We start from the raw sequence: 16,749 nt of genomic DNA on the forward strand, positions 1-16,749 counted from the left end.
GCAACATATTTCCCAATTTTCTTCCCATAAGTATGAAATTTCTAAAGAAAAAAAATGATGAAATATATTGAATTGAAAAATCTTAAAGGCAGAAACTAGCTAGCTTGTTTTTTCCCACTATATTTTCTTCTGTACTTTTAAATAGTCTGGACTTTATCTTCATATTGTTTTATAGAACTCATACATCTGTATTTTTCTTGTATTTGTGCCATTAGGTCTAAAAGAGGCCTACTTTCTTTAACCTTTTAAAAAAAATACTCATTTTTGCAAAGTCTCTACTAGATTCAAACAACCTGGAAGCAAGATCCTGTTTGACTTCATCCAAGTATATTTTTCAGTAAGTTCAGTGTCTTGCTCACAAATATTGCTTTTAAAAAGGAAGAAACGCCAACTTTTTCTTTCTGTAGTTTTTAATATTTGATTTTAAATAACTTTAAAAAAGGTTAAGTATAGACGTAGCTGCCCTCCAAAAATTTCTCACCTTCACGACTTGCGATCCCTAGTCGGAACCAGCAGGAACAAGCCTGCTGCAAGGCTGTGAAATACAGAAAAGAACAATAAGAGAAAGAAAAAGGAAGGAGTACGCGCTATATTACACTCACTTAAGACAAAACTAGGGAAGCTGATTTTTTTGAGCGAAAATAACGTGACATATTTTGTGATGCAGATATTCAATTTTATGTTATTAAACAATCCTACTTATGTAATATGAAGCAAAGCCTGACCCCTGGCTCTGCGGCTTGCTGAGACCTTGGTCAAGGCACCGACGTTGCCACGTCTGTGAAAGGTAAAAAACATCTACGCCACGAGGGGCTGTTTAGCCGACGAACCGAAAGAGGCTGACTCGGCACGCGTGTGACTCTCGCCGACGTCTCCCCCGTGAACGGGCGAAGCTAGGATCTCCGGGACTCGGGCGGGCTGCAGTTTGAACCTTATTCACAGGCTGCCCCCGTCGGGCAGGTTGACAGCTGGGCCCCGGGCACTACTGTCCTGTCTCAGGGGGTGAAAGCAGCCAAGCTCAAGCCGGCACCGCAGCGCCCAGGGCGCGCCCAGAGGACAGGCGGAGAGACCCAACCGGCCGGCCACGAGGGCTCCACATTCTCCAACGCGCAGCGTATTCAGCGCCTGCTCTGTGCGGCGGCAGAGAACGTCGTACGTTCAGAGCCGACGTCAAGGAGCGCCGTCCCAGAACACGATCTCATCCCCAGGAAGCTGAAAACAAGGCCGGAGCCCCCAGAGGTCAACAGACCACCCCCTCGGCCGCCATGGCGGAGCCCGGCTTCCGGCGCGCCCTGCGGCTGGCCGTACCGCGAGCCCTGCAGCACGACGGGGGCGGGGCCTCGGCCGTAAAGCAGCGCCCGGAAGCACTTGGGTCTGAGCGGCCCCGCGCCCTTGCAGGTTGTCGGGCGCGCGGGTCATGGCCGGCCCGGTGCGAGGTGGTGGGGTCCGGGCCCTGGGCCTGCTACGGGCCCTGCCCCGTGTGAGCCTGGCCAACCTGCAGCCGAACCCGGGCTCCAGGAAACCGGTAAGTGGCTGGGGGCGGTGCGGGGTCGCGGGTCCGGAGGCACTGGGGGAACGCGGGGTCCTTAACTGACGCGGGAGAAGCTGCCCACGCGGTTCCAATTGGCAGTAAGGTTCCTGTTTAGGAGCATAATTACGTTAAGTAGGCCGGGAGACCGAAGCTGCAGGAATTACCAATGACTGTGTCTTTCAAAACGAAGTCCTTTTCCAGTGTGCCTTAACCTTTGTGGGAAAGATTGATTACGTTAGGTGTCTGTTCTGCCAGTCACCAAACACGGCTAGAAAAGGTGTCAGTGGACAGACTGTCGTTTTAAAAATAAACTCGTTGTAGGGAGGATATAGCTCAGTGGTAGAGTTCACGCTTAGCATGCATGAGGTCCTGGGTTCAATCCCCAGAACCTCCATTAAAAATAAATAAATAAGCCTAATTAGCCCCCAATAAATAATTCACTGCTTTCATGAAATGACAGGAAGTAAATTAAGAAAGGTATTTTCTTTATAAATTCACATTTAAATAAAATACTGTATGTGGGTAACAATGGCGTAGTTACAATTAAGTCCAAAATAAATGCGCTTGAATCTCATGTAAACTTGGCTTGTTCTGGATGTTTAATTCCAGGATTTGTGTCACTTCCAGCCTACCAAAGAATCCTTTTTCTCATCTCGTCCTTGGAACTTTGCCTTTGAAACACATCCTGGGCTTTGGTTGCAAGAACTAGCTCCATCTTCAAGGGAAAAGTTGCAAATGTAGAGTGTTTGGACTTTTTAGAGCAGCTAGAATGGTGCCCTGCATGTAGTGGTGTTAGCTGGTACTGGTCGGTTGGGTTGAATGAAGGGCCTAATGAAAAGAAACAGCTCAAAGGTGAAATACAGTTTAAAAAGATGCGTCTGTAGCTCATAAAACATTTCTTTCCTTGTAGGAAAGACGACCAAGAGGTCGGAGAAGAGGTCGAAAATGTGGCAGAGGCCACAAGGGAGAACGGCAGAGAGGAACTCTGCCCCGACTGGGCTTTGAGGGAGGCCAGACCCCGTTTTACCTTCGAATCCCAAAATACGGGTTTAATGAAGGACACAGGTAAGTTTGTTTTGCTTTTTTTTTTTTTTTCGCTTTGCTTCTTAGCATAAAAATCCCTACTTTTTACTGAGAATCATCTTCAAATAGCTTGGTAGAAGTTTAAATCCACTTTGAAGCAAACTTTGCTACTGTTTCTCTGGAACATTTTCAGTAGTGAAATTTAGCATGGATTAGTAGGAGAAAAAGCCAGGCGTTGCACTCAGACGTGCAAGGTGGAGCCGATAGTGCCGGCTCTCAGGGTTGTCTAGAGCAGTAATATATATATAAAAGTCTGGCCCAATGTAGTTGCCCAATAAAAGGTAATTGCCATTACTTTGAGTTTCATTTATAATGTAATTCAGATAGTGGGTTAAATTTTCCACATATTTGTTTATTTGTGTAAATGAGTGAAATAAATGCTTCCAGAGGCAAATACTGGTTTTTTTTTCATTGTCAAAAATCAAGGAATATTACATGTTTATGCTGTCCTCAGGATCTTTTTTAAGCCATCTAAATTGATAGAGGAAAACACAGGACAGAGCTTTGAGTTAATTTGAAGATCCTACAGGAAGGTAGGCCTGACTGAGTTTTCCACCTGTTACTTTTAGCTTCAGACGCCAGTATCAGCCTTTGAGTCTCAGTAGACTGCAGTATCTTATTGATTTGGGTCGAGTTGATCCTACACAACCTATTGACTTAACCCAGCTTGTCAATGGAAGAGGTGTGACCGTCCAGCCATCTAAAAGGGATTATGGCGTCCAGCTGGTGGAGGAGGTAAGCCTGCATTCGGTTTTTTGGAGTTAAAACACAGACGGCGTTCTGACTTCCGTATAATCAACACTGTGCCTCCTTTGTTTTTATCCCCTTTGATTTGTCGTGACCGTCATGTAGTGGCGACTGTTATACTGGGTTGTGGTTTTGGAAAGCCGCACGCTGTCTTGGGGGCTGGGGTGGGGGGGCTCCGCTCCCATGTGTCTGTTCCGCTTGCTCCCTTGCTCTCCCTTTGGTTCTCTGTTTGAACGTCATCCTACTAGGAAGATCTTTTTGACGTTCTTTATAAAGGAGCACTCTCACCCGCATAACCCGACTGCCTTACTTTGGCAAAGGCTTCTTTGAATGTATGAACACCTGACGTTCATTACCAATGCATTTGAGTGTCATTGTCTTCCTCAATGTGATGTCAGTTCTTTGAGAGCAAGTGCTTTGATTCATTGCTGTATTTTCAATATTGGAAATATTAGCTCATGATAGTCACTCAGTATTTATGGAAGAAAGGAATAAATCAAATCTAGTTCTCATTGTAGTGAAGATGTTTTCTATTTATAGAAATTGGCCAGGAGTTTCATAAGCAAATAAAAGTGCATTGTTAAGCAGCACCTGTTTCTTGTATGTCAGTAATACAATAAAGCTGTGTAAGTGACTGCATGTCCACCAGGGGGCAGCATATGTTTACAGGAAGACCGTTTCGATTCCTTTGAAAAAGTAAATGTGGATAAAAGCTTTCTGAATAAAATGATTTGAAGGGAGAATACCAAATACACGAGTAAGCCTCAGTGCTCTGCTTTGGGTGTATAAGGAATACACATGTAGATCAACATGTGGAAAAGCCCACGACCTCACCAGGCATCAGACTGTACATCCAGCAGCTTTCGGGTTGTGTCTGTTAAACCGGCAGAAGCCATTCTGCGGTCTGCCCCAGGGCAGTGGTTGAGTGCAGTCACACGTCACCTACAGCCCTGTAAACTGGGTAAACTTTTCTGGATTTCAGATTTGCGGTAAATCATGGGTAGTGACTGTTTTGATCTTTCAGTGCAAAATTACCAATTTGGGAATATATGTTCTCAAGGAAGAACAAAATGAAAGAAACCTAATTAAAGAAATTGTAAATACGCTTCTTAGTGTACTGGAGTACTGGAATCAACCCCGGTGCCCAAGGGGAGGGAAACGGTTAAGTCATCTATGGAGCAGTAATTAGAAATCTCAAATGCTACGGCAAGACCTTGTTTTATTGATCAGAGGTCCCACTGACTGAAAATGCCCACCAGTGTCACAGGTGGGGAATGTGAGAGAATGTGTCTTGGAACTGATGGCATGTTTTGAAGTTGGAAGCCAGCTTGCTTCAGGCACACCAAAGTAGCAGATTTGTATCACTGCAAAAAGAACAGTGACCATCTCTTTATTTTTGCCAGACTCTGTTTTGAAATTAGAGTAAAATATGACATATCTTAACTCAAGTGACCAAGGACAGGACTTTAAGCAGTTCAGTGCTACATTTGTATTTCTGCCGTCCTCTCCGCCTCCTTCCTTAGAGGGCCTGACCCTTTGACGCTCAAATGCCGTTGTCAGATGTTTTGTTTCTCGCCGGTTCTAGCTTGCTGATCACCCTCTTTGACCATCTCTTGGCCTCTGGCTTACGCGTGGGTAAAGAATGTGTGTTTTTGTCTGTATCACACCGCGTGCTGTTGTGGCAGGAATGCAGGCACCAGGAGTAGACTCCCTGGCTCTGTGATCTTGGGCAAGTTGCCTAACCTCTCTGTGCGTCAGTGTCGCCATCTGTGCTGTTGGTGTGGCGATAATTCTGTTGGTTGAGGGTTGTTTGCGGATTAACTAGTCTCCTGTTAGTGAAGCAGTGGGAAGGAGTGCTTATGCTGGTGTCCGCTGAGAACATACAATGGAAATCTAGCCATCCCTGCTCATAGGAAGTGAAGATTGGTAAAACAAGCTGGCCTAAAAAAGGGTGAAAGAATTTGATGTTGTTTGGTGGGACCTCAAAGCAGAGGTATTTAAAGTAGGAATAGCTGTTACCTTGTAGGCACTTTGGGGAGAAACAGTGTAGAAGGCAGCCCGCCCGAACTGACCCCCTTGTAGGCGAGTGGTCTGCTCACAGGCCTTGTGTTGACGTGTGACAGGGCGCTGACACCTTTAAGGCGAAGGTTAACATTGAAGTGCAGCTGGCCTCGGAGCTCGCCATCGCTGCAATTGAGAAGAACGGAGGCGTGGTCACCACCGCCTTCTACGACCCCAGGAGCCTGGGTAAGCTCGTCCCCAGGCGCTCGCTCCCCTCAGGGCCTCGTGCTGACCGCCCAGCCAGGGTTTGAACGGCCTCACGGCTCCCTGACTTGCTGTCCAGGCAGCTCGGTTTCCTGTTTTAGGATGTTCTGCTTGCGGTGTGGCTGGTGGGGCTCTGTCTTTTCGTGTCCCTCAGCCAGTATGTCACAAAAAGGGAAACGTGGGGCTTAAACACGGTACTTCCCATGTTTGGAAATTCACTAATTGTTGGTAACCCAGGAGTAACTGACTTTCAAGATGCAGATTTTTGAAAACCAAGCATTTCCATTTGCTTAAGACAAGCCTGTTTAATAAAGAAAAAAGTTCTTGGAATTAAGTTCTCACCTTGAAAATATTTAAAAATTAATAGTTGAAGTATATCATTATTAGAAGAAAATCATTATGCACATAGCCAATGTTTGCAACTTTTTTCACTTAAACATTTGTTTTTTAGAAATCCTGTGCAAACCTATTCCATTCTTTCTCCGAGGACAACCGATTCCAAAGCGCATGCTCCCCCCCGAGGCGCTGGTGCCCTACTACACTGACGCGAAGAACCGCGGCTACTTGGCGGACCCTGCCGGGTTTCCCGAAGCAAGACTTGAGCTCGCCAAGAAGTACGGTTACGTTTTACCTGATATCACCAAAGATGAACTCTTCAGAATGCTCAGTGCTCGAAAGGATCCACGGCAGATTTTCTTCGGTCTTGCTCCTGGCTGGGTGGTGAGCGTGGCAGACAGGAAGCTCCTCAAGCCCACAGATGAGGATCTGCTCCAGTACCACAGCTCCTGAGCCCGCGTGGCGGGGCGTGGGGGCGCGGCGGGGCGGGCCCCTCGGCGGGTGCTGCTGTTCTCTGCGGCAGCGTGCATCTTCCTCTGTTTCATCTAAATTGAAATAAAAATGCAGTAAGCAGGCACTGCATAGAGGAGCTGGATCTGTGTGCGTCCTCAGAGACACAGGCTCCCTGGCTCTCTGTCCAAGGACGCGTGTAACTCTCAGAAAATTTCCAGTCGAGTTTTTCATCGTCTTTTCCTCCAGGTCTTGTCTCATCATTGCTGCAGGTCCGAGGGAACGAGCGGGGCGGGGGGTGGGGCGGTGCTGCTGGGGCGAGGTCAGAGGCCGCTGATGAGCTGGTGAGCCTCCCAGGGTCCAGACAGTAAGCCTTCAACTCGGGACCATTCAGAGGTGGGATGTGGGTTTAAGGTTCAAGACTGGTGAAGAGCTTGTAAATAGTTCGGTATCTGCTAGCAAAATAGAGACAAAAATTCCAAGCAAATTCAGTTTCTCAACTCTGGTGAGTCGACAAAAACGATCAAGCCATCAGCGAGGAAGGCAGATGTTCTAATTCTGACGGATGTGATTTGACCTTGGAAACCTTTGTCTTTCAGTCCTTGTAAATGATTTTGAAAAAATGTTCAATGATCATATAAGCCATAAAAACAGTTGGTCATGTGAAAATTAAACCTGATTAACATGAAAGGCTCAGCAGTCAGTAAGCTCATTAGCTTTGTGAGGATCTGTTGTGGCCAAACCGTACGAAAGCTTAATTTGTCTCAATGCAGTTGAATCTTGAATAATTCATGATAATTCTTCTACAGTAGAAATAAAGTAATTGCTGTCTGTTTATTAAAATAAAAAAATTAAAAACCTGAGCAGTACAGTTAACTTATCTACCTCATACATTGCTGACCTAAGTTTCAATTTATTTTATTTTTCAATTATGTATGTATTTTTTGTTGACGTATAGTCAGCTTACAGTGTTGTATCAGTGTCTCGTGTGCAGCGCAGCGCTTCAGTCCTGCGTGAGCACGCACGTGCTCGCTTTCACCCTCCTTCACCAGGTGACTGCGGGGAACTGAGCGTAGTCCCCTGTGCTGCACAGTGTGAACTTGCTGTCTGTCCGTTTGATACGCAGTGGTCAGTGTCTGCACCTCTCAGACTCCCAGTCCGTCCCTTCCCACTTCCTTCCCCCACTGGTAACTGTAAGTTTGTTTTCTGTGTCTGAATCTATTTTGTAAATAAGTTCGTTTGTCCTTTTTTTTTTTTTTTTTTTTGATTCCACGTATAAGTGACATCATATGGTATTTTTCTTTCTCTTTCTGACTTACTTCACTTAGAATGACGATCTCCAGGTCCATCACGTTGCTGCAAATGGCATTATCTTACTATTATGGCTGAGGAGTAGTCCACTGTATAAATATACCACAACTTCTTTATCCAGTCATAAGATTCAGCTTATAAATAATTTATGTATCAAGAATACATTTCAGTTTTTATCTAGTATTATATAGTTTGGCTTGTCATTAGACCACTTCTTAGTAGAACCATCTCTGATAGTCACCTATGAATTTCAGAGGATAGGAAAAAATTTAAAAACATTTTCACTTTACAGAGAGCTGGGGTCTTGGCTCCATTGATAAGAACCCAAGTCACAGTGGCTTGAGTGAGAGTTTCTTTTTCTCTCAGAGATGGGGTGTGGAGACCAGTGTAGGTCTCTGAGCCCCTCCCCGCCCTCTCCTATCTCTAGAGTGAGATGTGCGTCTTCAGGATCCACAGGGACCAGCAAGGAGCCAGCTTTTCCTAAGAGAGCATCTGAAAGCTGCCACACCAAACCTGCACTTAGATCGCACTGGCCAGAGCTTGGGTCCAGCCCTTCTGTCTCACAAGGGGCTGGAGTCTTCTTTGGTAGCGTGTGTTCTTAGCTAAAAAATTGTTACGGGTGGGAAAAGAGAGTGGCTGCACTGGACAACCAGTGAGGGGACTGATGCCTTTTTTGGTGTTGACCAAACTTCAGCCCTGAGGTTAACTGACTTACGGTAGACAAACATCTGGAAAAGTGCAGAATTCTTTAATTCTGTGTTTTACAGTATATCCACCATTCTGGAATGCTGGGCTCAGTAAGTTACAGACCTGAGCTGGTTAGTTCATCAGCCTCGATAAGCACGGTGTCCTTGAGGGAGAGCGATGACAGCCCTGGAAGCCGTCTCTTCTCTGCCTGCCTTTTCTAAACATTCTGGCAGTAAAGCTGCCTTACACTTCCTGTAGGTCTCTGAAACGCCGTGTCTGAATAGCGTGCACAGAAGAGGGGGTGACAGATTGCGCAGAAAAACACAAGGTGCAGAGAAACTGCTTATTGACGATGACAGCGACTCACTGAGTCAGGAGTAGGGTACGTTTTCTTTTTTAAAAATCACTGCTGGGAAAAGTCCCAAAAAACTGCCTTTCATTGTGAAAGTGGTCCACGCCTGTTTTGAAATTTTGTAACGCTGAGTCTGAAAAGTAAAAGTCCACTTTCTCTGCCTGTTGTCACCTCCTTCCAGAGGAAATTAAACCACTGTTGAGTCTGTCTGGGGTCTTTTCTTTTTTTAATCAAAAAGGCATAGACGGCGGATAAAGGCAACGACCTTCCTCACTGCATTTAATCTCTTTCAGAGGCACTTCCCTTGAGGGGCAGCTGCACCCTTAAACCACTGAAATAGCAGCCTGTAATTGGCCACTTCGTCTTTTTACCTGTAAGATGCAGTGACACTTAACCTTTGTGTCGTGCAGGAGTCGTGTTGAGTGGCGTCTGAAGTTCCTCTGGGCTCTAATACAGTGATGATGGAGCTGTTGCCTGGGGCCGAGGGAAACGCTGACCTCCATCTATTTCCGCAGAAATGAACTTGCTTGCGTTTAAACACCTCCTGTTCTGTGTCGGGCCTGGAGTTGCAGACGGACGTGCAAGCCCGCTTTCTGCGCCAGCGTGGCCATCGCTCCAGGTGGGCCGCCGCCCCGCCCACGTGCTGCTGGACGCCCTCTTTGTGATTCAGTTCGCAGCTGCGTTCTGGAGGGACCGGTATCTCCTCAGTGTTACGGAGTCCAAACTCGCTCCGCTCGCCGCGTGACAGGCCAGTAAGTCGGGAGACGAGGTGTTGGGGCAAGGGACAGTGACCTTATTTGGAGAGCCAGCAGACCTAGCAGGTGGCAGGCTGACGTCCTGGAGCACCGTCTTCCCCAAGTCAGAATTCAGGCTCCTTTTATACTAGAAAGGGGAGGGGGTGTGGTTGGTTTTTGCAGACGTCTTGGTGTTGGAATCTTCTGTTCTTGCAGCTGTGCACGTGGGCCAGGTCACGGTGTCCCTGTAAACCTCCATCAAGACAAATGTTATTTTCTATCCTGCAACTTCTTATCTCTATACAAATGGAAAAGTGTTACCCCCTTAAGGGTCAGAGCCTTGAGAAGGGGCCCTCCTGGACATTTCAGGCTACAGGCAACATCGTTTTACAAAAGGTGCAGAAGCAGCACGGCTGAGCCCTGGAAACAGCCCAGGGCGAGAGCCAAAGGGACAGATCGCCCGTGGGGGCAGATTTGTTCTTTCCTATGACGTCAGCACATGGTTCTCGGGATCCGGGGGAGGCAGCAGTCACATGAAGGTCGAGACATGGCAAGCCCTCCCGTCTCAGGATGTACTTGAGGCCCTTGGAAGGGTCCCCAGAGCAGCAGTAGAAGGTGGAAGAGGAGATGGGCGAGCACCAGGCTGGCTTCACTTGGCTGTCTTCAGCGGCCTTCAGGTGAGAGGAAACCAGGATGGACCGATAAAGGAAGACTGAAAACAGGAAACAGCTGTCTGGGGTCGCGACCTGCTCAGGGAGCCCCTATTCAGGGAGCTGGGGCTTAGTCACCCGCAGCTGTTTCCTGGGCTTGACACCACAGTCGTGTGCATCGTTCTCAGCCGGAACAGGCACGTTCCACACAGCCCGTCCCTCCATGGCTGCGTGGCAGGGAGGCTCCAGTTCAATGCTGCCCGGCGCCCTGGGCTGCTGGTCGTTCCCAAGGGTGATGAGGGAGCATCCGGGGCCGGGGCAGTTGGAGCTTAGGAAGAGTTCACGCCACTTGGAGATCTAAGGATAAAAGCAAGACGCCCTGGGTTGTCACTGTATGTGGCCTGTGTGTCCAAGACCAGAGGCTCTCGGGTTGACAGGCATTAGCAAAGACCTTTGAGCGCCTCGGAATTTCCTGGGTTTATTCTCCTTTCTTAACGTTGCTTTGTTCTTTGGAACATGGGGCGGCTCTGCAATGGGGGAGACGTTGTCAGATGCCAGCAGGGTGGCCCAGCCTAGCATGTGCCAGAGGGCAGGGCGCCCAGATGCGGGGCGGTCGTGTCTGGCCGCGTGGGCTGCTGTGGGCAGTAGCGTCCCAGAGTGAAGCGTTGGCCCTCTGCTTTGGCAGACGAGGGAGGGACCCACAGAAGTGATGAGCGGTGACCTCCAACGTGCTTTCCAACCCTGCAGCCTCCGGTCGATTCTCCTTTCTGCTCTAAGGAGGGAAAGTGGACTTTCAATGCCACAAACAAAAACCGTAAACAACACCAACTTAGCCGTCAGAAATGAGGCAAGACTGCCACCTGGTGACCACATGCGAACACTTCCCAGGGTTTCTAGGTCTGACCCTGGTCCGGCTTCATCAGGATCCCTGATGGGTCGTGAATTTATGCATTCAGCCCGCCTGAGGGGCTCACGCAGCAGGCACAGCCCAGACCCGGGAGCTGCTGCAGCCAGAAAGGCCGTGATCGCCTTACACAGACGGGTGGGAAGGAGCAGAGCACCAAGTGCAGGGGTGATTAAGTCGCGGGGCCGTAAGTGCTGTGGGTGGCCCGCTCCCGACACTCCGGTCCACCCTGAGTTTTAAAGGAATTGGACCCTGAGTCTGGGCGTGGCAAACCCAGGTTCTGCCTTGGGTGTAGCTGGTGCCAAAGAAGGAGGGGGAGGAATCCAAACCCAAAGCAGCAGCGACGGCTTTTACACTGATTCTCACGTAACTCTCAGAAATGCTCTGCGGTTATGTGACTTGCCCGAGTCTCCAAAACTGACACTCAGGGGGCCTCCTCGCGTCTTAAGGGTAAGGAAGGGAGAAACTCTTACTTTCTGAGACTATATATTAACACAAACATTTGATTTTTTGGTGGTGTGGAAGGTAATTAGGTTTTTAAAATATTATTTTAAAAAAATTTAATGGAGGTCCTGGGGATGGAACCCCGGACCTTGTGCCTGTTAGGCACGTGCTCTGCCCCTGAGCCGTACCTTCCCCCTTCTTAACATGCACATTTGAAAGCAGCTGCAGACTGTTTAGGAAAGAGACACCCCAGACGCTGTGCACTCCCGAGCTAGCATTAAATGTGGCGGCAAAGCGGTTTAAAGCGGGAGAGTCTGAATGAGGCGGTCCTGGGTTTGTGTCCTGAGTGGGCTGCTCACCAGCAGGGCCAGTGTTGCCCCGGGTGGACGTTAAAGCTCAAAGCCGCAGCAGCGTCTGCGGCAAAGTGGAAGGGCCGGGGTGGCATGGTGCTGGGTGAGAGAGAAGGTATTAGGTCATCAGCAAGCGCTGGGCAGAGCAGGGTCCGAGAGGCACCAGCACTTGCTGTTCTTCTGAAGAAATGATACGCACGGCTTCAGGGAAGATGGGCCCTGGTGACACACACCTCTCCTTGCGCAGCAGAATCTCAGGGCACACACTTGGGCTGGGCTCCCTGCACCTGCTGCAGCCAGAGGGGAGTCAGTGTGTGTCCACTCATCTCCCTGGACCAACAGGCTGGGCCGTGGTCAACAACCTGCCGTGATGTAGCCCTTGCCAGCTGCTGGGGAGACAGAATGGACCGTGGAAACGCTGCCCTCAGAGCTGTTTTCACAGTAAGGCAGTGGGCAGAGGAGAAAGAGGGCAGGTTCTTAGATGCGTAGTTACAAAATTAGGGGTGAGCATTAAAGGAGATTCACTTAGGACAATCTTTTTTCTGCAATTAGTAATCAACACCACCAATTCAACTAAAAGAGAGCCCCTTGGAGAAAAGGGGGAAAGCAAATCTGACTTATTAACGTCTAAAAAGATCTTTTCAAATCATTACAACTTTCTAATTCTATTTAAACAACCGGGCTTGATAAACTCGTTGAAATTCCATGAACCAGCAGCATTGGCATTTCTGGGGAGCTTGTTAGCAACGCAGAATCTATCTCAGTCCTCATCCGTACCGTCTGAGTAGGAATTTGCATTCTAACAAGATCCCAGATAATTTTTGTACACGTGAAAGTTTGGTAAGTTCTGAAACAAGTCATAAAGCTCGAATATTGCAGTACCTCACCTATAGCACGAGAGGGCGCCATTTCCTCAAATTTCTTACACTTCCTAAGGGTGACTTTAGAACCATCGCTGTTAAGTCGTTTTTTTGTGATTAAACTTTTTTCCTCCATCGGAATAACATTTCGCTCTTTAAAAGAAGAGAAGACAAAGGCAATACAAAAATACTTTGAACGATATACAAATTGTATTTGATGAATGATTGCGGAGGAGGAATGTTTTAAAATTTCTCTATTAAGGCCTAAAACATTTTAGAAAGACTGAGACAATGATTGTTTTAAAAGTCCAGGTAGCTATTTGAGAATGAAATGACATTTGTATGATAGGTTCAGGTGGCGCTACAATAAAAAATAGGTATGTTAAATTGAATAACTTTTGCATTAAAATACAGGGGGGGGTGTGTGTGTGTGTGGTTTATTTCAGGAAGTACACCTATTAAAAAAATGTGAAAAAATGTAAAAACAAGGATGGCGTCATTTTATAAATGACATGAATAAACCATAAACACTTAACCCATTAAACCTCACCATCCAAGACTCCTAGTTAAGGTTACTGGTCAAAATGAACTCCCTGCTTCTTTTCTTTAGAACAAACAAAGAAATCTATAACTTGAGACTGCAGGCTCACCCGCCACGGCTGGGCCAGTGACAGAGAGGGAGCTTGGAATGGCTGTTTGCCTGGCACCCCGGCCTCGCAGTTGCTGCCAGTTGGGGAGGGTGGGGCCCTGGAGCAGCTCCTTGGGGCACTTCCGTTTTCTCCGCTTCCAGGTTCCAGGAGCAGGCTTCCTGGAGAGAGGTTCCCAGCTTGCGTGGGGCCCGACTGCCCTGGAGAAGTGAGGGCACTTTTTCTATCACTCCTGGCCTTCCTTCTGCCCGCATGGATAGTCACCTCTTTAGCTGCTGTTGGAAGATGCAAATAAATGGCTGTGGATGGATAAAACCATCTGAAAGAGAAACGAGGAATTCTGGGAAGCAGTTCATAAGCGTGCGAGGCCTGCACAGCCTCACCGACGAGATAGAAATCATAGAATCCAGCGTTGGTGAGCGTGTGCGGAGCCGGGCGCGCTCGGCCTCCTTGCTGAGACCCTCTCTCTGCCCAGCCTTTGCGTGGGCAGCTTGACCGATTGGCCAAAATAAAACATACTCAGACTTCTGGGCCCAAAGCGCCAGAGGCCTGTCCGCCTGGGCGGCTCGTGCAGCGGGAAGCCAGCATCTGACCAGCCTCCTCTCCTGCGCACCTGCCACCCAGGCCTCGGCCGCTTGTTCTCATTTCCCACCGAAAAACACAGAGCAGAACTTTGGTGCCTTCAGCCAATGACTTGTCAAGTGAAGAGTTCAAAGTATTCTTCAGACATTTCCCTTAGAAATACCAAATTGCTCCAAAAGCGAATGCGAGGGAGAGGGACCGAGGGTGATTCAGGGCTGAAAGGTCTTAGACATTCTGAAGAGAATTGTGAAATAAAGGCTTTTCCAGTTGGACGGAGCAACCCATCAGCCACGCCACGCCCGCCCGCCCGCTGGTCACTCACACTGGGGACCGGGAGAGGGTGTCCTGGCCTTGGTCCACTCCCTCTTCTGACGCTTCTCCCCGGGGAGAGCCTTTCCCACCTCCCGCCAAGGTGTGTGAGCTGTCAGGTCGGAAATAGAATCCAGTGTTCCAAGTCCTGCTGTCACACAAAAGAAAACCAATGAGGCTGTCACGGGCTCCCAAGGACACATCAGCAAGCTAAGCTTCAGTAACCAGAGATGGAAAAACGAGGGGAAAAGTGACCGGCGCACTTGCACTGAGCCGGAAGGCCCGTCCCTCGCTTGCTGGGGCTTCTCCGCGTGGGTCTGCGTGCTGGCCCCGGTTCTGCACGTTTAACTCCATCCAGGGGAGAGCGGCCTTCCGGCTGCCCCTCAGAGCTGCAGAAAACTGGCTCACTTACCTGCCCTCTCCTGATCGCCCCCACCCCAATTCCAGATGTCTGTGGGAAGGGAGAAATGGGGGAGCAGTTAGGAGTTTAGCTCATTTCAGCTTGTCTTCCAGGCACCCTGCTCAGTCTGCAAAACTCAGATGAAAAGGCTCGTCTTTGTAAAACTCTCATAGTAAGTAATAATACGAAGTAATAATATTTATTAAGAAATAAGTATTTCTTAAAAGCAGAAAACAACCAAAGCGTACTGAGTGCTGACAACGTACTGGCCCTCGGCTCCCTGTAGAAGTGAGCTCTAGCCTCATGACCCTCAGCTGGGGGCCGGCAAGACCACCTTCCGCAGGGCTCTGAGGCCCCGCCGCTCTGGCATCTGGACGCTGGGCCAGCACGGGGCTCGGCTGCCCGCAGTCCCCGCGCCCGTGGTCCTCGCGCCTCCCTGTCTTCCCGGTGGTGTGGAGGGTGCGCAAGTCCCCGCTGTCTCTGGAGACAGGGGGTCGAGGATGCCATGGAAAGGACTGTGGCTGAGCTTTGAAAGCTGGACACCTCCAGTGGCATCAAGGAAGCAGCAGCAAGAACACAGACCTTGGAGGAGGGGGGTCTGAGGCTGGACGCAAGTCCAGGGGAAGACGGTGGCGCCAGCTTTGCAGAAATGCTGTGGGTGGCCGTGGTGGCCCGGGAACGTGGATGGCTACAGCCAGGCCAATGGGCCACTTGCGGCGAGAGCTGCGCTCTTAACTGGGAAAGGCCTGGAAGCATCCCAGTGAGTTGATTTTTCCTTTTTATGTTTATGGCGGAGTGACGTGGCAAAAACCTGTATCTCCATAGGTCGAAGAAGGCGCTTTTAGGCGATATAAAATAAAAAACCTGAAGTGATGAGAAGGTTCTGTGTCGTAACTTAACTAGCCTTGTGTGCGTGTGTTTCCTCTCCTTAGTGGCTCATCAAATAGCAGCGCATCTCACAGCTGACATTTTAGACGTGTTGAAATTTGTTTTTAGGTTAATTTTACAGATGAGGAATGGAGGCACAGAGAGGTTTAACAGTGTGCTCAGGTTGCACAGCTGGTGGTGGGAAGACGTGGGTCAAACAGGCTGCCCAGGGCCGTCCCTGCGCTGCTGCGGGGTGTGTGCGGGGGTCTGTGCCGGGGTGGGCCTCGCCGCCCCCCGCCCGCTGGCCTTGGTTCCTGCCTGTCGTCTGAGCCCAGTTCTCTGGGGAGTCTGAGCAGCTCGGTGCGCTTTTCTGCTGGAACCCACCTGGCCAGCTTCTCGGCTGATGGAGACGCTGTGAAATGACCGCGGCTGTCAGTTCCTCAGGACGACCGAGCTCCGGGGCTCCTTTGCTTTTGTCTTTCCTTCAAGGTCCGCCCTCTTGGTGATGCCTTCGCGCTCCCGCATTCCCACTGAGACTCAGCCTGTGCTTTCTGCACGTCTCCTTCACCTGCACGTGTTTTCCCTAAACAAGCGAGGGCTGCTGGGCAGTTGCGAAAATTCATGCCATCTCGATCCCCAGACTGATCGTTCGCCCGAGAGCACATTGAGTTTCCCTTGTAGTGATTTAGACACTTGTAAGTTCATTGTTTAGAATTATTCATTTGATTATCTGCCTTCCCCGTTACTCTCCGTTCACTGGGGTAGGGGTCTGCGCCGTTTCATGCCTGCTACCAGGTAAGCACTCAGAAACCATATTACTGACCTGAAGTTTTAGAGCCTGAGGGCCTCAGAGGCCCTCTGACCACATGCTGCTGGTGTACAGATGCGGGAGCAGGCTGAGGTCTGGGGAGGTGACGCACCTGTGCTCTGTCCCCGCAGGGAGGGGCCGTCTGCGCGGGACCCGGATGACTTCACTCCAGTTCCTGGCCCCTCCCCCAGGCCTGGGTCTCTGTCTGTGTCCCACTGTATGTGTCCTTCCTGAATGTTCTATAGAGAAGACGTCAGTGCTGATCGGTTATACCCAAACACGTGTGTTTGTAAATGTTAGTTTGCAGTGGTCCACCCCCACGATAGGAGATCAGTGAGGAGGACGGTGAACAGTGGATGAGAGTCCAGGTTGACCCAGGCATCCTGGGGACAGAAAGGCGGGGAGCAGCAAGAACACGGGGCAGCAGCTCTG

General features: G+C 49.3%; 1 protein-coding gene across 1 annotated transcript; it reads left to right on the forward strand.

Annotated features, from left to right (window-relative positions):
- Positions 1-1,265: 1,265 nt before the first annotated feature.
- MRPL15 (mitochondrial ribosomal protein L15) lies at positions 1,266-7,275 on the forward strand. Its single transcript, XM_010970694.3, has 5 exons — positions 1,266-1,525; positions 2,442-2,596; positions 3,184-3,349; positions 5,485-5,608; positions 6,078-7,275. The coding sequence occupies exons 1-5, from the start codon at positions 1,418-1,420 to the stop codon at positions 6,413-6,415; spliced, it is 891 nt and encodes a 296-aa protein (XP_010968996.1). The 5' UTR covers positions 1,266-1,417; the 3' UTR covers positions 6,416-7,275.
- Positions 7,276-16,749: the final 9,474 nt, after the last annotated feature.

The sequence above is a fragment of the Camelus bactrianus genome, chromosome 29, assembly GCF_048773025.1.
Source record: "Camelus bactrianus isolate YW-2024 breed Bactrian camel chromosome 29, ASM4877302v1, whole genome shotgun sequence".
NCBI classification, from domain to species: Eukaryota; Metazoa; Chordata; class Mammalia; order Artiodactyla; family Camelidae; genus Camelus; species Camelus bactrianus.